The sequence below is a fragment of the Callithrix jacchus genome, chromosome 12 (genome assembly GCF_049354715.1).
Source record: "Callithrix jacchus isolate 240 chromosome 12, calJac240_pri, whole genome shotgun sequence".
NCBI classification, from domain to species: Eukaryota; Metazoa; Chordata; class Mammalia; order Primates; family Cebidae; genus Callithrix; species Callithrix jacchus.
The window spans coordinates 81,909,958-81,931,263 of NC_133513.1; the positions used below are offsets into that span (position 1 = coordinate 81,909,958).

Below are 21,306 nucleotides of genomic sequence, written 5' to 3' on the forward strand. Positions count from 1 at the left end.
ACTTTTATCTTCCCTTTATGTCTTCCTTCAAGTTTCTCTTTCCCAAGATGACTTTACATCTCTGTGCATGAAGTGGAAAACATCCCTGCCAGGTTACCTATCTTTTCTCCTAATAATTCAATGAGGCCAGGTGCAGTGGCTTATGCCTATAATCCCCACATTTTGGGTGGCCAAGGTGAGGGGATTGCTTGAGTCCAGGAGTTTGAGACCAGTCTGGACAACATGGTGAAACCGTATCTCTACAAAAAATACAAAACTTAGCTGGGCTTGGTGGCATGCACCTGTAGTCCCATCTTCTTGGGATGCTGAGGTAGGAGGATCACTTGAGCCCAGGAGATGGGGTCTTCAGTGAGCCGAGATTGTGCCACTGCACTGCAGCCTGGGCAACACAGTGAGATGAGACCCTGTCTCAAAAAATAAATAATAATAATTCAACAAAGACTTTCTAGAATCACTCCCTTCTGATTAAAATTCCAAAGAAAAATCTGTTTGTCTCATTTCAAGTAACTATCCATTACCGATAGAATCCAGTTGAGCAAGAGAATGAGATCATACGCCAGACAAAGCAGGGGCTTTGAGTGTAAACTTTCTGCAGGAATGAGAGCAAATTGTCCAAGAAGGAGACATAGGAGCAGAGTGGAAATGACTGGCAGAGGACATGGCTTACATACCTAGAATACACTTACTTTAGCTTTCAATCACATGAGCACATAATTTTGTTGTGTAGTCCAGCACTTAGTCTTACATGTAGAATATCTAGAGTTCTAAGTAGACCAATATTTCTCAAACTTCAATGTGCAGTGCCTACTTTCATGTGCACAATCACCTGAGGATCTTGTTAAAATGTAGACTATGATTCAGTAGATCTGGATGGAACCTGAGACTGTATTTCTCACAAGCTCTCAGGTCAAACCAATGCCACTAGTCTGTGAACTACACCTTGAATAGCAGAGGTATAGACTGAACTGCAACCAGTTCAATGTAGTTCCATTTTTCAGTTTATCCTTTAGTCACAAATGAAGATCATACCAGCACATTTTCCTTCCTACAGTCTTCTCTCTCTTTCAGTAACTCATCTCTTGAGAGCTCAGATAAGAAAATCTGTATCTCAAAAATAAGTATGGTTAATGTAAAATGGTGCAGCCACTTTAGAAAATAGCTGGGCAGTTCTTCAAATGATTAAACAATTACTATATGACCCAGCAATTCCATTCCTAGATACATACCTAAGAGAAAGGAAAACATATGTTTACGCAAAACTTGCGCATGAATGTTCATAGCTGTATTCATAGCTGCATTATTCATGATGGCCAAAAAGTGGACCCATCAACTGATGAACTAATATATTAAATATGGTATATCCACATAACGGAATGTTCTTTGGAAAGAAAAATAATTGAAGTACTTACTAATACATGATACAACACAGATGAACCTTGACAACATGTGAAGTGACAAAAGGAAGTTTAAAAATGTCACATACTGTATGCTTCTGTTTATACGAAATGTTCAAAGGAGTCAAACCTGTAGAGGTAAAAAATAGATTAGCAGTTGCCTAACACTAGGGGAGGGGGGCGGGTGGATGGAAGATGACAGCTTGAGAGCATTCTATAATTGATTGTGGTGATGGTTGCATAACTGTGAATATAATGAAAGCTATTGAATTGTATACTTTAAATGGGTGAATTTTACGATGTGTGAATTATATTTTATTAGAGCTGTTAAAAATGGGCACTCTTATTCCAAATATAATAAGGAAAATTTTTCTTTTGTTACCTATTTTTACTTCTAATTTTGTCTTTATTGTGTTGTACCCATATTACCAGCATTTTGAATACTGTCATTGCTCTCCCATTCCATATATATGTTAGATAAGTTATGTATTCTATTTTCTGAGTTGGGTATGATATAAAAATCTGGTCCCATATGATTTTATATTTAAATACTCATACACAGGAACCTTACTCATTGGCAAATTGGCACAAAGAAAGAGTCCAAATACAGATGAAAATTTAACTCCATATGCAAGTTCAAATCTGCATGTGTACAAGTTTAGGAATAATATGAATTTTATTTATTTATTTATTTATTTTTTGAGACAGAGTCTCGCTGTGTTGCCAAACACCAGGCTGGAGTGCAGTGGTACAATCTCAGCTCACTGCAACCTCCACCACCCAGGTTCAAGCAATTCTCTTGCCTCAGCCTCCCAAGTAGCTGGGACTACAGGCACGCGCCACCACGCTCAGCTAGTTTTTGTATTTTTTTAGTAGAGATGGAGTTTCACCATGTTGGCCAGGATGGTCTCAATCTCCTGACCTCATGATCCACCTGCCTCAGCCTCCCATAATATGAATTTCTTAATGATGTTATTCAGCAACCATGTGCAACTGTTGCAAATACTGTGCTAATCCATGAGTACTTTTTAAGCAGGAGTTAGAACAAGAAGAAAAGCAAGAAAATGAACAGAAAATGGTGCTACTGTACTGAAAAAATAATTCCTCATTACATAAGAATCTACTGCATTCCAGTGAAAGAATGGCTTTGAGCAGTTTGCTGAATTTGCCTTTTCTCTGATATTTATTGCTATGATCCTCTCCAAACTCCAAAGTAGAATCTGTCTCTATAAATCAGCTTCCTCACAACGCACAAATATTCATTGTGAGCAAAGAGATAGACAACGTTTCCCTGGGCTGGATTTTTAGGGTTTCAAGTCCAATTCTACCAGAATTAAGCACCAGATTCTGAGCAACAGAGGTGCTATTTGTTCTTTCAAAATTTTACATTTTTGTATCTGTGATATGTGGGACCCTCTAAAGCATGGGACCACAGTCAGGGCACCTCTTAACTAGGTATAAGAGCAGCATTTATACCTTCTATGATATCACAAATATTTGTACCTTTTATAAAGATATGTCACTTAAATTATCACCAGGATAACAAATTGTTAAGTAAAACAACCAATCAGAATTAGACTTTTCCAAGTTGCAGGTTACTTTCATGGAATATAACAACCTCTGAACTCGAAGTATCTCATGAGACTCTGTTGTTGAAAACACCACATATCACTTCAATTTTGCTACACAAGAGTCTCTGCTTTGTGCAGCTACAGGATGGAGGGAACCCTTATAGCTAACAATTCCTTTATCATCAAATTACTCATGAGAACTATATTCCCTGGGTTTTTATGAAAATTTATGTCGCAGATGGGAAGTATTATAAAAATGGGAAAAAATATCTCAGGGTAATATCAACTCCTTCAGAGCTCAAAGCATAAATATATAATCCATCCATTAAACAATAATATGTGTATTACTTTTGCCTATTTTACAGTTGGGTAAACTAAATTATCATCCACAATACCTTGGAGAGCTAAACAGTTCAGAGATCCTCCCAGGGCCTGGCTTTGTATGTTTAATATGGGGCAAAAAGAAAATTCTGGCTCAACGATTTGGCCCCTGGAAAACTCCAGAGCTAGTAAGGTAAACAGAGATAATTAAATCTAGGTCTCCAGGTCTAAATTTACTTCTGGGGGACAATTTGCTGAACAAAACTACTATTATTTTTTTTACAAAATATTTTGGAAGTCTTTCATATAACAGGATCCCAGAAACCCTACATCAGAATCTCCTAGAGACATTTTTTAAAATGCAGTTTTGAGCTTGGGGTTAAGATGGTGGACTAGAAGCAGCTCATGTGCCAGGGTATCATGAAAAGGAAATGAAAGGGCTAATGAGCACTGACCCTGCAGGCCAATCATCTGAGAAATTATGTCAGGGATTTGGGATCCATCAAGGCATAAGGGTATCACAGAGAGCAAAAAGGGGTGAAGCTAGATACCAGCCTGTCTGGGCTCAGTGTGGAGCCAGGAGAACTTCTCTAACACCAGAAAGAGTGAGTGGGTGAGAACCCTCCAGGGGATTCACACTTTCCACAGGGACCTGTGCAAAACTGGAAATGGGAGAATCCTACTGAAACTCCTGTCCACCCCCTACCCTACCATCATGCTTCTAGACTGAGGCAGAAAGCCATCCAGTAATTTTGCAGGGGCAACTCTCTAGTTCAAGAAGACTTCTGCAAGCCTTGTGCCCCTAAGAAGACCAGCACTGGTGCCATAGCCCAATAGAAGCTGCAGTCCCAGTGCCTAGGAGCAGTAAGATTGCCCCATCCCAACCCCCTTCCAGATGGGGCTTGGTGCCAGCTTCTACCTGAGTGGTCCTACTTCTCTGTCTGAACTCAGCCAGTGGCCATAGCCTCCTGTTCTCCCAGGAAGCACCTAGAGGGCAAGACAGGCAACCCCACCCACCCCTGCCAGTGGTAGCCAAGCAGGCAACATCTGCTAGAGCTTCCATTCCCAGCAATTCCAATTCTGTTTGAATTCAGCCAGTGAGCACAGCCTCCTGTTGTCCTAGGAAACACTCAGATGGCAAGGTGGGCAACCCCACCTACCCTGGTCTCTTGTAGCCAGGCCAGCCACACCTGCTAGAGCTTCTAATTTATATCCAACAGCAAATTCTCATTTCTTGCTCCTTTATAAAATTCTTGTTTCTGTTGGTTCAACATATGCAAATCAATAAATGGGATTCATCACAAACACAGAACTAAAAACTGAAACTGCGTGATCATCTGAATAGATGCAGAACAGGCTTTTGATAAAATTCAACATACATTAATGTTAAAAACCCTCAACAAACTAAATATTGAAGGAACATACATCAAGATAATAAGAGCCATCTATGACAAACCCACAGCCAACATCATACTGAATGGGCAAAAGCTGAAAGATTTTCCCTTGAGATCCAGAAAAGACAAGGATACCCACTCTTAGCACTCTTATTCAACCAAGTACTGCTAGTATGAGCAAGCAGACAAGAGAAAGAAATAAAAGGTGCCCAGATAGGAAGAGAGAAAGTCACACTATCTATTTTTGCAGACAATATGACTGCATACCTAGAAAACCCCATAGTCTCTACCCAAAAGCTCTTAGGTCTAATAAACAGCTTCAGCAAAGTTCCAGGATGCAAAATCAACACACAAAAATCAGTAGCATTCCTAAACACCAACAACATCCAAGCTGAGAGCCAAATCAAGAAGGCCATACCATTCACAAAAGCCACAAAAAGAATAAAATATCTAGAAATACAGCTAACCCAGGAGGTGAAAGATCTCACAATGAGAATTACAAAACATTGTTCAAAGAAATCAGAGATGACACAAATGAATGGAAATGTGCATGGATAGGAAGAATCAATATTGCCAAAATGCTCATACTACTTAAAGCAATTTACAAATTCAGTGTTATTCCTACCAATGACGGTCTTCATAGAATTAGAAAAATCTATTTTAAAATTCATATAGAACAAGAACTGCTCAAATAGGCAAAGCCATCCTAAGAAAAAAGAACAAAGCTGGAGGCATCATGTTACCTGACTTTGAAGTATACTGCAAGGCTACAGTAACCAAAATCGCATCGTACTGGTCCAAAAACAGATACATAGACCAATGGAACAGAATAGAGAGCCCAGACATAAGGCCACACACCTACAACCATCTGATCTTCAACAATGTTGACAAAAACAAGCAATGGGGAAATGACTCCCTGTTCAATAAAGGGTGCTGGGATAACTGTCTAGTCATATACAGAAGATTGAATTTGAACCCCTTCCTTACATCATATATGGAAATCAACTAAAGATGGATTAAATGTAAAACCTAAAACTATGAAAACCCTGGAAGATAACCATTCTTGACATAGAACCCAGCAAAGATTTCATGATGAAGACACCAAAAGCAACTGCAACAAAAAAAAAATTGACAAATGGGACCTAATTAAATTAAAGAACTTCTGCATTGCAAAAGAAACTATCAACAGAGTAAATAGGCAACAAATAGAATAGGAGAAAATATCTGCAAACTGTGCATCTGCCAAAGGTCTAATATTGAGAATCTATAAGGAACTTAAGCAAATTAAAAAGCAAAAAGCAAACAACACCATTAAAAAGTGGGCAAAGGACACGAACAGACACTTTTTAAAAGAAGACATGCATGCGGCCAACAAGAATATAAAAAAATACTCAATATCACTAATCATTAGAAAAATGCAAATCAAAACGTCAGTGAGATAACATGTCAGGCCAGTCAGAATGACTATTATTAAAAAGTAAAAAAATAATAATAATAACAGATGCTGGTGAAGTAACAGAGGAAAGGGAATACTTATAAACTGCTGGTGGGTCTATAAATTAGTTCAGTCACTATGGAAAGCAATGTGGCAATTTCTCAAAGAACTTAAAACAGAAGTACCATTCAACCTAGCAATCCCATTGTTGGGTACGTACCCAGAGGAATATAAATCAGTTTGCCATAAAGACACATGCACACATATATTCATCACAGAACTATTCACAATAGCAGAGACATGGACTCAGCCTACATGCCCATCAACAGAAGACTGGATAAGGAAAATGTGGTACATATACACTATGGAGTCACCAAAAAAGAATGATATCATGCCCTTGGCAGCAACAGGAATGGAACTGGAGGCCATTATCCTAAGTAAACTAATGTAAAAAGAGAAAATCAAATACCACATGTTCTCACTTGTAATTGTAAACTGAACATTATGGACACAAAGGGGAACAGACACTGGGGCCTACTTGAGGGTGAAAAGTGGGAAAAGGGAGAGGATTGAAAAACTACCTATCATGTACTGTGCTTATTACCTGGGTGACTAAATAATCTGTACAATAAACCCTCATGACATGCAATTTACCTAAATAACAAATCTGTATATGTACCCCAAACCTAAAATAAAAGTTTAAAAAAAAAACCAAAGCCCTACAATGAGATATGGTCTCACCCTAGTTAAAATTGCTTTATCCAAAAGACAAGCAATAACAAATGCTGGAAAGGATGTGGAGAAAGGGAACCCTTGTACATTGTTGGTGGGAATGTAAACTGTTATGACCACTATGGATAACAGTTTGGAAGTTCCTCAGAAAAACTAGAAATAGAACTACCATATGATCCAGTAATCCTACTGCCAGGAATGTATCAAAAGGAAAGGAAATCAGCACATCAGGAAGACAACTGCACTCCCATGTTTACTGCAGCACTATTCACAATAGCCAAGATTTGGAAGCTACCTAAGTGTCCATCAGCAGAAGAATACATAAAGAAAATGTACATTTACACAATGGAGTACTATTCAGCCATAAACAGAATGAGATCCTGTCATTTGCAGCAACATAGATGGAACTGGAGGTCATTATAAGTGAATTAAGTCAGGCACAGAAAGACAAATTTTACATATTCTCACTTGTTTGTGGAAGCTAAAAATATTAAGACAATTGAACTCAAGGAGGTAGAGATTAGAATGATGATTAGAGGCTGGGAAGAGTAGTAGTGGGGGAAGTAGGGACTGTTGATGGATACAAAAATATGAAGAAGGAAATCAAATAATAGCAAGAATAGTAAAAACAAAACCTTATAATTTGTAGTTGCTATATAATAAAGTAAATTTTGCTGTGTTGTGTGCTGTTTAATAACCTAACCCCCAGCTCTGCTTAAAATTAACTAACTCCCTGTAAAACCTACCTTATCTCTTCTCCCCACATTCTCCGCAAAGCTCCCAGGCATCTCAAGACTACTGTTTTTCTTGCTGACCAGCTGCAAGGTCACAGGGCAAGATAACACCTAAAGAATGTACAATGTGTTTCTCAAAATGCTATTTTTCAAATGTAACATACACCACAAGACATATTACAAATTAATTAACTGTGTTTTGTTCTGGCTTCCGTAAACCGATTAGTTGCTCTATCATCCTGGATGTATAAAAAGCACCCCATTTTCTTTCTCTTTTGGTCAGCCTTGGAATGCTAATCCACTGAGCCAGTGGCCACATTAATAAAATCTTCCTGTTTCACCCATTGGTTTCTCCAGTCTCCTGAATATTCTGCAACACTTACATAAAATAAATTAAGATCTATTGTCTCTTAGAACAAAAGGATGACTATAGTCAACAATAATTTATTGGACATTTCAAAATAACTAAAATAGTATAATTGGATTGTCTGTAACACAAAGAATAAATAAATGTTTGAGGTGATTTACCCTGATATGATTAGTAAGTATTGTATGCTTATATCAAAATATCTCATATACCTTCTACGTGTCCACAAAAATTTTTAAAAATAAGAATTGGCTTAAAAAATGCAGTTTCCTGGGCCCCACCCTAGACTGATGGTCAGATTCCTAATGTTGAAGAAAAAAGTCAAACTCTGTAAAATATTTGAAAATATTTATTCTAAAGCCAAATATGAGTGACCTAGGCCTGTGACACAGCCCTCAGGAGATCCTGAGGACATGTGTCCAAAGTGTCCAGGCCACAACCTGGTTTTATACATTTTAGGGAGACATAAGGCATCAATCAACACATGTAAGGTATATAAGGTATACATTGTTTAGGTCCAGAAAGATGGGACAATTGGAAACAGGGAAGCGGGCAGCTTCCAAGTCATAGGCAGATTCAAAGATTTTCTGATCGACAATTAGTTGAAAGAGTTATTATCAATAGAAAGGAATGATTGGGTTACAATAAGGTGTTGTGGAGACCAAGATTAAGCAGATGAAGCCTCCAGGTAGCAGGCTTCAGAGAAATGTTTCTTATCACACTTAAAGAGTGTGTTCTGGCCGGGCAAGGTGGCTCACACCTGTAATCCCAGCACTTTTGGGGGCCGAGGTGGGTGGATCACCTGAGGTCAGGAGTTCAAGACCAGCCTGACCAACATGGCGATACCTCGTCTCTACTAAAAATACAAAAATAGCCAGGCATGGTGCTATGTACCTGTAATCTCAGCTACTCAAGAGGCTGAGGCAAGAGAACCATTTGAACCCAGAAGGCAGAGGTTGCAGTGAGCCAAGAGCACACCACTGCACTCCAGCCTGAATGACAGAGTAAGATTCTGACTCAAAAAAAAAGGAGGGTGTTCCATCAGTAATTCCAAAAGGAAAGAGGGTGTAATGAGGCATATCCAGCTTCCCCTTCCTATCAGTTTTCAGGTTAACTCTGGAATCTTCTTGGCCAAAAGCAGGGGTCCATTCACATGGTTGGTGAGGGTGGCCTTAGAATTTAATTTTTTTTGTTTACATTAGGAATGCTTCCACATTCTCTCAAATTTTAGTCATGGTTTTAAACAATGTACTCTGGCTAAGCCATTGCAGTTCTCAGTCTGTTAGGTTTCATTTTTCTCCTTCTGAGGATTCTAAATCAGTTTCACTTTTCAGTTTCCTCTTCCCTGCCCTAAAGGCAATTACTCAGAAACAGGGAGAAAACATCAGCTGATGCATTTCCCCATTCTCCCACCCCTTTTTATAGTTCCTCAGTATTTACTTGAGGCAGACAGGAAGACTTCTGAAGAACATCAGCCTGGTCACCAGTGTTTTGGAACAGCAGAGAAGCAGAGGGCAGTCATGAGGTCAGTGAAATAAATGCATAATCATGATTGTTTTTGAGTGTAAATTGTAGGCTGAGCTTCTTACCGTGCAGGCAAGTTCCTGAATTGTTCTAATGTTTATAGATTCAATATGTCTTTAACAGTTTGGGCATTTATAAGATCTTTGAGGCTTTTTTCCCTGTGGTTTTTTTCTGGTGCACACACAGGCTCCTTAAGTTTCTGAAACTGTTCCCTAAGGAGCTATGTAAGGGGGAGGCAGAGTGAGGAATGCATCAGCAGATGTTTCCAGAGCTATTTCCTGCGATGAGAGGAAGGATTGGCAGGAGCAGTGTGTTTCATTCAGCCACAAACTTTGCTGATTCAAGGGTAAACCTAAGGGAATTACTCTTTGTGGGCTTTTCTGTTACTGTCATTTTGTTTGAAAAGATTAAGTCAAGGGTTTTTTAATTGTAACTTTTAAAGGAGGCATTTATTTTCAATAGATATTGTGAAATATAAAATCAGTACTGCAGACCCACTCACGAAGAGGGCAATTTTGCCCTAAAACATTGCATTACTTAAGTTGGGAAGTAGAAGAAACAATTCTTACAAATGGGCATTTTTGTCATTTCTTATATAAAAACAAAGCTTAGCATTTATTTTTATTGACATAGTGGAAGCTGGTCAGCAGCAGAAAATAATTTCTCCTCAAAAATGTAATGACTTAATCTCTTATCTAATACTGGTCCAATCTCTAATGATGGAAAGCAGATCCGTGGTTGCCTGGAGGTGGTAAAGATTGAGTAGAAAGGCTCCCTAAAGAATCTTTGGGAATCATACGAATAGTCTATAGGGAGGTAATGGCATCTTGAAAATGGGTGCATCTTGTTATATGTAAAGTATAATCTCAGTAAAGTTGATTTTTAAATATAAATATTGACCTCCTGGAGTTTAGGGAGAACTAAGAGAAAATGATATCTTTCCCATCAAGTATCAAGGGGGAAAAAGTGAGGAGGTGAGATTGCCATGGAGGGAAGACCCCATGGACCATTCAGGGGGGCAGAAAAGGAAAACTGGATTCCCTACCTTCTGCCCCAAGGACTTAAAAATGCTCTGCAATGTCATGTTTGGGGATGGGATGGGTAAGAGGAATTCACTGCCAAATACCTCATGCTAACCCTTTTATATAGAATAAGTTTCTGGTCAAGAGTGATGTAAATTGTGTCTGCGTGAGTGGGGTTGACCAGAAAGCCAGGCACTACCCAGCATCTTAGTAGTCAGCTTGCAGGAGACGTTTTACAGTGTCCTGTCTTTAGGTGTGTCTACAGCCACAGACCTGAGGAGGTCTGGCAGGGGAGCGGTCTCTGAACTATGCTGGACTCAAGTTCACATCAAGGTGCTCCTATTTCCAGAGGCTGTAGGAACAGGAGGAAGTTGGGCTACTCCTCCCCAGCAGTGCTAAAAATTTCCAAATGGGAAAATCACCTGGAGAACTCCCTAGCACCTGCCAGCTGATGGGCATCCTCCTCTGCCCCATCCACTGAGGAACTCTGTTACCCCCTGACACACTCACAAATTCACTTAAAATTATAACACAAATATATGAATACCAACAATCATGGTGGTAACATTTCTTCGTGATCTGTAGTTAGTGGGCACTGTGTTAAGTGCTTTTTACACATGACCTCATATCACCTTTCCAACAGCCCTGGGAAGTAAGAGCTATTATTTCTATTATTAGTCTCATTTTCTAGATGAGCAAAATGGAGCTTAGAAGGGCAAATTACTTGCCCAAGACATCAGATAGAGAGCAGGTGTCAGAGCAGAGTCATTAATGGAGGCGCCAAACTCTACTGCTGATCATCTGACTCTGAGCCCAAAGGCCAAAAGGTCAAAAGATCTTAATGCTTTCAACTTTGAAGAAGGGGCCAGGGACAAGCTTCCTATGTGGAGAGTGAGGGCTGGTCTTTGATGGTTACCCACCCCTTAGAGTGGCCAAAGCCACAAGAGCTGAACCCAGATCTTGGAGGAGGGTCAAAGTGGAGCTCCCTGGGGTATATTCTATTATTTGGATGGAGGGAAAAAGGAAACTCATCCTAAGGCATTTTAAGGATATGGGGATGAGGCTCAGTGATGTGACTCAAGAACTAGTCAAAGAGGTCACTGAAATCCAGGTGTCCTGTGCTTTTTTTTTTCCTTCACTTGAGATTGTCTGATAACACTGTTTAATTCACCACATTAGCTCCACAAATAAAGGGGAAAGCTGCTTTTAAAAATACCTCTATGACAGCACTTCTCAAAATGTGGTACAGGAATTCCTGCCACTGAGTTTCCAGGGCACTTGTGAACACACAAGTTTCTAAGCTCACATCAGATTCACTGCACCAGAATCTCTGGGAGTAGGACCTTATAATCTGTACTGTCAACATACAATAATCAGAAGGCTCAGGATCCAGTTAAAAGAGTGTATTCAAGTGAAAAGTTGAGTATAGCAGTCCCAGGAGTAGAGCTACACCCAAGAATGGTGGACAGTACTTCCAGTGTAGAGAAAAATGAGGACTGTTCACATAGGCAAAGACAGAGGTGTTGAACAGTTATAACTTTTGTTGTTGTTGTTGCTATTGTTTTTGAGACAGGGTCTCACTCTGTCACCCTGGCTACAGTGCAGTGGCCTGATCATGGCTCACTGCAGCCTTGGACTTCTGGACTCAAGTGATTCTCCCACCCCAACCTCCCAAGTAGCTAGGACTATAGGAGCACATCACCACACCTTGTTAATTTTTTGTATTTTTAGTAGAGATGGGGTTTTGCCATCTTGGTCAGGTTGGTCTTGAACTCCTGACCTAAGTGATGGACTCATCTTGGCCTCCCAAAGTGCTGATATTACAGGCATGAGCCACCGTGCCTGGCCAACATTTTCCATACAGAGGCTAACATATAGATAGACAGTTTGATGGGCTACTATTGATTACAGTCCAAGGGAATTGCTTAATATTCTTTTGTAAAAAAGGGAACATGGTTGGCAGCAGTTACTATGCCCCTAATCCCAACGCTTTGGGAGGCTGAGGAAGGCAAATGCTTGAGCTCAGGAGTTGGAGACCAGCCTGGGCAACATAGTGAGACCCTGTCTCTACTAAAAATACAAACATCAGCCAGGAGTGGTGGCATGTGTCTACAGTCTCATTGACTGAAGGTTATTTTATTTTTGGTTTTTTTGAGGTCTCACTTTGTTGCCAACACGGGTCTCAAGCTCCTGGACTCAAGCAATCCTCCTGCCTCAGCCTCCCTAAGTGCTGGGATAACAGGCTTAGTTACTGTGCCCAGGCACAAGCTTTGCTTTATTTTAAGTCTTCCCACCCCTGAAATGTGAAGGAGGGATTTCTTCCTTCACATTACACACATATAATGCAGGAAGCCTTATATGCATGAGGTAGGAGGATCACTTGAGCCTGGGAGGCAGAGGTTGCAGTAAGCTGAGATAGTGCCACTGCACTGTAGCCCAGGTGACAGAGTGAGATCCTGTCTCAAAAAAAAAAAAAAAAGGTAACAATCGAAAGGGTCTCTATTTCCACAACATGAGGTCTAGGTTTTAATAAAGATAGGGAGTCTGGTTAACGTGTAACCTCTCACTACACAGGTCAGAAAGCAGCAGTCATGCACCTGAGAATAAAACAGTCGTGCTACGAGAGTCAGTTTTCAGGGCTTAACTTTGCCTCTTGACATAATAAATTTGGAAGGTTCCAAATGTTATTTTCTCTTTACAGTGCCTTTTTACAACTTTCAAACCACCGTTTTCGGAAACTGTCTGGAACATGTTCCCAGTGTGAGTGAGCTCAGTTCTCAAAGATTCAGTTTCAGTTTCCCCACAACAGGAATCTTCACAGGGTTTCATCAGTTTCACTTTCCTTTTCCATTTCATAAAAACACAGACCTCACAGCACCACCGGCAGAAACCTCTTCAGCATTTGCTTGGAACCAATAAGCTAAAAATAAAAGCAACCAGGACCCCAGCTTTTCAGAACTGCAGGGAAACAGCCATCATGAGGTAAATAGTTCCTACTTTTCTGATAGGAAACAATTTCTTACATACAACTTCCTGACTTACGCTATTTCAGTGTTAGCTTAGAGATTAAACATGCATTTATCTAATTCTAGCATAAGCCTATCTTACCAATTTGTGCATTTTTATTTCTGCGTGGCTTTTTGTGATGTATAGAGTTGGGCAGCCAGCCAAAGGACACAGGGAAATGGGAGCTGGGAGCTGGGAAGAGACCAGGCTTATTGAGAGAGCCCCAAGACATAGTCAGTTGGAGCATAAGCAACATATGTGCAGGACAAGCTGCCTCAGAGATTTCCCTGGAAATGCCCACTGTTACCACTTTTAGAAGGCCACTTTTTGAAAATTTCAAGATTCTACTCTAATGGCTTTGACTGGAAAGGAGATGGGGCATCTACCCTGGAGTCTGTGGGCAAGACAGGCGGTCATGATCTGGGTTAGGTGAGAGACTACCTAGGTTGATTCTGGGAATTTCCTAAGGACTAGAAGTGCTAACTTTAACTGCTTTAGTAAGTGAAATCTCATGTCTGCAATCTGAAGCCCTGGGAAATCTCTTTCTGGACCCAAGGGAATCCTGTCTCCCTCAGGTATTCTGCCTAGGTGCAGACCATCCAGGTAGGACTGGCATTCTACTCACATTTCACCTGAACCTAGCTATTCTTTATAAATAACTGTAGTCATCGTCACACCTGCCTGCTTGCATTTCCTTTAAATATCTGAGTTGATTACTGTTAACTAACTTATTTATACATAGAAGGAATATTTAGAGTAACTTTCAAAAATGCATCTGAGGTAAATTATTGAGGAAGCCTTGGCAACTCGAGTATTTGTTTTAAGAAGATTATAGTATTATAACGCAAACCTGAACTCTAGCTCTGGGGTTCATGTTTCTTCTTATCCAGATCTTAGGCCTCTTAGTCCAGTATATTTTGCTCCAAATTTTACTTCAAGGAGAAATCAGGTATCAAATACTTCATCAAATTGAAGACTTTAGGGAGTAAGGCTTAAGAAAATTCAAGGGAATCAAGGGACCTGAATTCCAGTTTTCAATGGCTTTCATAATCATAAAGCCACATGAATAGTTGGCTATCTTCAATAAATTGTTACATGTTATCATTAAATGTCTCAACCTGGCCAGCTCTAGCATGATACAGTGTTGGTGGGGATGGAATATCCCTGAGAAATCCATATTCAGAGATCTTCCACAAGTCCAGAAATGTTCAGTGTGCTTTTCTGCTTGTCCAACACTTTCTTGAGCAATTGATATCTTCAGAAGCTGATACATGACACAGTAGAAATATGTTTCATATTGGAGGGAGAATCTTGAACTATAAGTGCTTAAAATTTAGTTTGGTAAGATCTGTGGTACACTGATATGTCAAAGCCCTCTAGTCTCAAAAAAAAAAGAAAGAAAGAAAGAGAAAGATAATGTCATCAGACATACAAAGTGGTTTCTGGTTTTCCTGAGGCAAACACATGCAACGTCATCTATCATTCTGCAGGTTCACTGGATACTCTCTATTAATTACTAGAGTGTTCAGCTATTATTTTCAAGTGCCTATATATACCTACAAATCTGCAGAAACATCATAGTCATCTGAAACTCACCATTTCTCTCCTTTCTCCTTCTAGTCTTCCTAATTCACCCATTGGCAAAACGAACTCACGTTTTCATGACTTTATTATGACTTAGTGGCATAACAGATATAAGCACAGTGGTTCAATTATCATTGTCATAACTTACTCTTAGTATTCATTTTTTAATAATTGCTAACTTGACTTTCAACTTATAGTCCTTCACACAGGGTAGTTAGAGCCCTCAGGTGAAGCCAAATTGAAAACCCCTAGGGCCAGGTGTGGTGGGTCACACCTGTAATCTCACCAATTTGGGATGTCGAGGAAGAAGGAAACCAGGAGTTTGAGGCCACTCTGGGCAATATAGTGAGACCCTGTCTCTACAGAAAAAAGGGAAGGAAGGGAGGAAAGAAGGAAAATAGGGAGAGAGGGAGAGAGGGAGGGATAGAGGGAAGGGAGGAAGGAGTGCAGGGAGGGTGGGAGGGAGGGAGGAAGGAAGGAAGGAGGGAGGGAAGGAAGGAAGGAAGGAAGGAAGGAAGGAAGGAAGGAAGGAAGGAAGGAAGGAAGGACCCTAGAATGGTAGAATCGACAGGGAAGATACTGACACTGGAACCCTAGACAGGGACCAAGAAAAGGAAAGGAACTGCCCCCAAATCGAGGCACCCACATAAAGAGGCTATCTGGATATAGATGGCAACTTCCCTCCTCACTCTCACTGCCTTGAGTTGATTGCATCTCTCACTATAAAGCATTTCATGTGCAATCATACTGGGTCAGAAATGGTTTAGATCAGCGTTACTAGAGAGAGAGACATGTAGTATAATAGATCAGCGCACTTGCAGTAGCAGTGTGGGGGCCAGTGCCGGTCCATGGTAAATCACAAATAAAGTCAGTGGCTCCTTGCAGAATCAAATGCATTCAATTTAGAGAACTTTGTTTGTTCTGAGATTACTTTTTCAGTGACAATGAAGATACTTTCTTTATATCTTTTAAAATAAAACATTGGTCAAAATAGATGGTTGATGTCTTTTTGGATACATTAGCAGCCTTATTTGGTTCATAACTTTTCTCTGAAGTTGTACTTGTCTGTGAAATCCAAAAATGGGGACAACACTTGGTTTAATGATTTCTGGAGGTTCTTCCTGATCTTATGGTGCCATGAGTCTACTGGTAGGAAGGAAGAAGCGCAAACTCAGAGTCTGGAACATACGGCCCGAGCCCCAGGCAAATATAGATACGGCAACATACTTTGAGAACTCTTGCAATGTATCCAGCTAAATAAGGCAAGTGATCTCCTTTATATCTTCCAACTACAAAACAGAAACGTGTCCATTTTGTTTGCTGAAACAAATTCATTCTCTCTGGGAATCTGGCTTGATTGGTAGGGAGACTACTTTAGTTACACTCAAGCTGAGCCCCAGGGGGGTCTGTTTGCAAGTGGTGGAAAAGATGAAGGGAAAAATACCTAAATCACACAACATGTTGGCAGACATACCTGGGCTTTAATTCTTTGCATGTCTCCTAACAAAACTGCAAGCACCTGGGGGGCAGAGAAGGTTGGGATAATATCTATTTTTCTTAGTATCCCTAACATCTAATAAAGTGACAAAAAGAGGTAGCCCAATTGGATAGCTAAATAAACCTTACCCAAAACGTACAAAGACTGAGAACTGGCTTGGTTTGTATGTATGTATGTATGTATTTATTTATTTATTTATTGAGACAGGGTCCTACTCTGTTACCCTGGCTGGAGTGCAACGTGGTGATCTCAGCTCATTGCAACTTCCGCATGCTGGGCTCAAGTGATCCTCCTGCCTTAGCCTCCCGAATATCTGGCACTACAGGCATGTACTACCATGCCTGACTAATTTTTGTATTTTTAGTAGAGACAGACCTTCACCATGTTGTCCAGGCTGGTCTTGAATTCCTGGGCTCAAGTGATCTGCCCACCTTGGCCTCCCAAAGTGCTAGGATTATAGGGGTGACTTGATAATTGAGCAGAGTGAGAGAGATCTCAGTTCCTGTCACCAAAGCTGTCTTCTTATCCATCTTACCTCACGTATATCTGCTTATACAACATAAGAGATGCGTTTTGTGGGTATCTGCACAGAGCATAGCTATAGAAAAGTGAAAGTAGGAAGCAACTTACAATTTTTTCAACCTTGCGATGATACAAAAATGATACATTCATTCTTGTTTTTCTCTTACAATACAGTATTCAATAAGTTACATGAGACACTCAGCACTTTAGTATAAAACAAACTTTGTGTTAGGTGACTTTGCCCAACTGTAGGCTAAGGGTTCTGAGTGCATTTAAGTTCACCTAAGCTATGGTGTTTGGTAGGTTAGATGTATTAAATGCATTTTTTGATTTGCAATATTTTCAATTTATGGTGGGTTTATCAGGATGTAACCCCATCCATAAGTCAAGGAACATCTGTATATAAAGAGATTTATTATGTGTAATTGGCTTGTATGATTATGGAGACTGATAAGTCCCATAATCTGTTGTCTGCAAGCTGGAGGCCAAGGAAAGTAGAAAGTTGATGGTGTAGTCCCAGTCCGAGTCTAAAGGCCTGAGAACCAGACAAGCCAACAGTGAAAGTTCTAGTCCAAGTCTAGTCCAAGGGCAGAAAAAGACCAATGTTCTAGCTCAAGCTGTCAGACAGAGGGAGAATTCTCCCTTCCTCTGCCTTTTTGTTCTATTAAGGCCCTCAACGGAATGGATGAACGCCCATCCATATTGAGTAGAGCAGTCTGCTGTGCTCAGTCTACCAATTCACATGTTCATGTCTTCCAGAAACAACCTCACATACACACCTAAAAATAATGTTGGATCAAATATCTGGGCATCCTGTGGCCCTGTTCAATTGACATACAATTAATGATCACAGGGTGCAATGCTTGGTGGTGTACATCGCAGTGACCATGTTTATTTTCTCCACAGTGAGGTCACCAAGAATTCCCTGAAGAAAATCCTTCCACAGCTGAAATGCCATTTCACCTGGAACTTATTCAAGGAAGAAAGTATCACAAGGGATCTAGAAGATAGAGTGTGTAACCAGATTGAATTTTTAAACACAGAGTTCAAAGCTACAATGTACAATTTGTTGGCCTACATAAAACACCTAGATGGTCAAAACAAGGCAGCCCTGGAATGCTTACGGCAAGCTGAAGAGTTAATCCAGCAAGAGCATGCTGACCAAGCAGAAATCAGAAGTCTAGTCACTTGGGGAAACTATGCCTGGGTCTACTATCATATGGGCCGACTCTCAGATGCTCAGATTTATATTGACAAAGTGAAACAAACCTGCAAGAAATTTTCAAATCCATACAGCATTGAATATCCTGAGCTTGACTGTGAGGAAGGGTGGACACAGCTGAAGTGTGGAAGAAATGAAAGGGCAAAGGTGTGTTTTGAGAAGGCTCTGGAAGAAAAACCCAACAACCCAGAATTCTCCTCTGGACTGGCAATTGCGATGTACCATCTGGATAATAACCCAGAGAAACAGGTCTGTGACAACCTTTTGAAGGAGGCCATAGAGCTGAGTCCTGATAACCAATATATCAAAGTTCTCTTGGCCCTGAAACTGCAGAAGATGAATAAACAAGCTGAAGGAGAGCAGTTGGTTGAAGAAGCCCTAGAGAAGGCTCCTGGCCAAACAGATATCCTCCGCAGTGCAGCCAAATTTTACAGAACAAAAGATGACCTGGACAAAGCTATTGAACTGCTTCAGCAGGCACTGGAATCCACACCAAACAATGGCTACCTCTATCACCAGATTGCGTGCTGCTACAAGGCTAAAGAGAGACAAATGCAGAACACAGGAGAATCTGAAGCTAGTGGAAATAAAGAGAAGATTGAAGCACTAAAACAATATGCTATGGACTATTCGAATAAAGCTCTCGAGAAGGGACTGAATCCTCTGAATGCATACTCCGATCTCGTTGAGTTCCTGGAAGCAGAATGTTATCAGACACCATTCAATAAGGAAGTTCCTGATGCTGAGAAGCAGCAATCCCATCAGTCGGGCTATTGCAAACTTCAGAAATATAACAGGAAGTCTGAAGACACTGCTGTCCAACATGGTTTAGAGAGTTTGTCCATAAGCAAAAAATCAACGGAGAAGGAAGAGATCAAAGACCAACCACAGAATGTATCTGAAAAACTGCTTCCACAAAATGCACCGAATTATTGGTATCTTCAAGGATTAATTCATAAGCAGAATGGAGATCTGCTACAAGCAGCCAAATGTTATGAGAAGGAACTGGGCCGCCTGCTAAGGAATGCCCCTTCAGGCATAGGCAGTTTGTTCCTGTCAGCATCTGAGCTTGAAGATGGCAGTGAGGAAATGGGCCAGGGTGTAGTCAGCTCCAATCCCAGAGAGCTCGTCTCTAACTCAGAGCTCCTGAACAGAGGAGAAAGGAGAGAGGAGAAAAACAGAGCTTCAGAAGCCTGCAATGGTGGTTGTGAGGGGTAAGAGGATAGGAAGACAGGGGGCCCCAACCTGGGGTTGCTGAGCAGGGAAGTTATGCACGTTGCTTGAAGGTACGTTTTTAAAGAGTTTGTTTTCTTGTGTTCTTTATAGTTGATTCGAGTTACATAGTCAGAAGGGCTTGCAACTGGTCACTAGTAGCAATAAATGCTTCAGGCCTACGTGATGCTGATTAGTTCTCAGTTCTCATTCAGTTCACCATATAACCCTTATTCCTGCCCTTCCTGCCAAGGATCATAAGTGGTGACCACCTAGCAACAAAATTCGTAGTCTCATCTCATTTTCATTCAGCCTTCCGGACGTTGAAGATTCACTTTTGACTAACCCTGAAATATCCCTTGCCTCACTTATGGCTTCAGCAATGTATTTATATGTATTCTTGATAGCAATACTGTATTCAGTATGTATTGATAGTAATACTACAATAAATCTAAACATTTCAACTCTATCAGAATAGAGGTAATTGTGTGGTTTGCATGTGGGACTATGACAGTAATATTAATTCCCAAAGTTTCTCCTACTAGGGACAGTGGGTAATTGCTAAGCCGTACCATGCTATTCTCGGTATGTCCATTTGAGCTCCTTCCTCAGAATGAACACCCTCCTACTGTAGCCAGCCTATCCTTACATTATAGGAACTATGACTGTCGTTCCAGCTCAAGAGTCCTAGCTAAGCCCTGTGCCCAGTTAGCAGCTTAGTTGACAGGGTTGCTGTGAACCCAGGTTAGTGCCCAGTTAACAGGGCTGCTATAAGCCCAAGAATACCTGGGCAAATGCTTCCCTGACAGAGTGTGAGGGACACCAGTGTGAGGCTGGCCAAAAGGGCAGAGATCCATCCAGGTCTACAGCAGTCCCTTTCAAACTGCCAGCCTCTGACATAGTGAGCTCCATTTGTTCAGGTAAAAGTCAGACCTGGATGGCAAAGGTCTCTTAAACACATGGGAATAGTCTCCTTGGACTTTAAGATTTTCACCTGCAGCTCGATTTTAATTCATTCATGAATGTAATATCTAGTCACAAGGGTGTAAACAGAAAAGCAAAAATATATAAATATATAGGATTATCATTTGAACACTTTCTTTTTAAATTCCTTATCCCCTAGGAATTAAGGTAATATTTGAAATAAATTCTGAAATGATTTCCTAGCTGATTTAACATCTTGAAACATGCTTGTAGGTTGATAAGTGGCAGAAAGACTGTGACCCTAAAGGAGCTCATCTCTCTGACTTTAGAATTTAGACCCTATACCAGGAACCCACAAACAATTGCTCTCTGGTATTTACAGACATAGTATATGCACCTTGGACCATTTCCAAACTCAAAAATCTAAACCTGCTAGGGATTTTGAGTTTTGCCAAGGCATTATACCCTATTAAGAGACTAATATAGTATATCATGGTGATTATAGTTAATAATATGTTGCATACTTGAAAATTGCTGAGAGTAGATTTTGTGTTCTCACCACCAAAAAAAAAAAAAGATAAGTAGCTGAGGTAATGCACATGTTAAATAATTTGTTTTAGCCATTTCAGAATGTATACATATATTAAAACATGCTGTATACCATAAACATATACAATTTTTACTTGTCAGCTAAATTTTTTTTATTTTTTATTACAAAGGCTAATTTGGGGTGACTACAGTTAATGTATAAACATCCAATAGGTCCAGCACTCCCATGCCAAGTATCCTCCGCCTGTCATCATTTATAGAATAATTCTAATGAAATGCTAAATGAAATGGGACA

The 21,306-nt window shown here is 40.3% G+C and overlaps 1 protein-coding gene and 1 long non-coding RNA gene across 4 annotated transcripts in view; one reads left to right on the top strand and one right to left on the bottom strand.

Moving 5' to 3' along the window:
• The window catches only part of LOC103796745 (uncharacterized), a 73,443-nt gene that overhangs the window by 44,194 nt on the left and 7,943 nt on the right, over window positions 1–21,306 (bottom strand). Inside the window, exons 3-4 of the long non-coding RNA XR_013524995.1 lie at window positions 1,410–1,524; window positions 263–404 (exon numbers count right to left, since the gene is read on the bottom strand). This is a non-coding gene — a long non-coding RNA (uncharacterized LOC103796745). The remainder of the gene's footprint in view (window positions 1–262; window positions 405–1,409; window positions 1,525–21,306) is intronic.
• Window positions 9,396–20,007, top strand: IFIT3 (interferon induced protein with tetratricopeptide repeats 3). Of its 3 annotated transcripts, XM_035268424.3 has the most exons (4): window positions 9,396–9,473; window positions 13,196–13,254; window positions 13,361–13,476; window positions 18,011–20,007. In XM_035268424.3, the coding sequence occupies exons 3-4, from the start codon at window positions 13,472–13,474 to the stop codon at window positions 19,542–19,544; spliced, it is 1,539 nt and encodes a 512-aa protein (XP_035124315.1). In that variant the 5' UTR covers window positions 9,396–9,473; window positions 13,196–13,254; window positions 13,361–13,471; the 3' UTR covers window positions 19,545–20,007. The 3 variants fall into 3 exon arrangements, with proteins under 3 accessions (XP_035124315.1, XP_009008183.1, XP_009008182.2); XM_009009935.5 differs by lacking the exon at window positions 13,196–13,254; XM_009009934.5 differs by lacking the exons at window positions 13,196–13,254; window positions 13,361–13,476.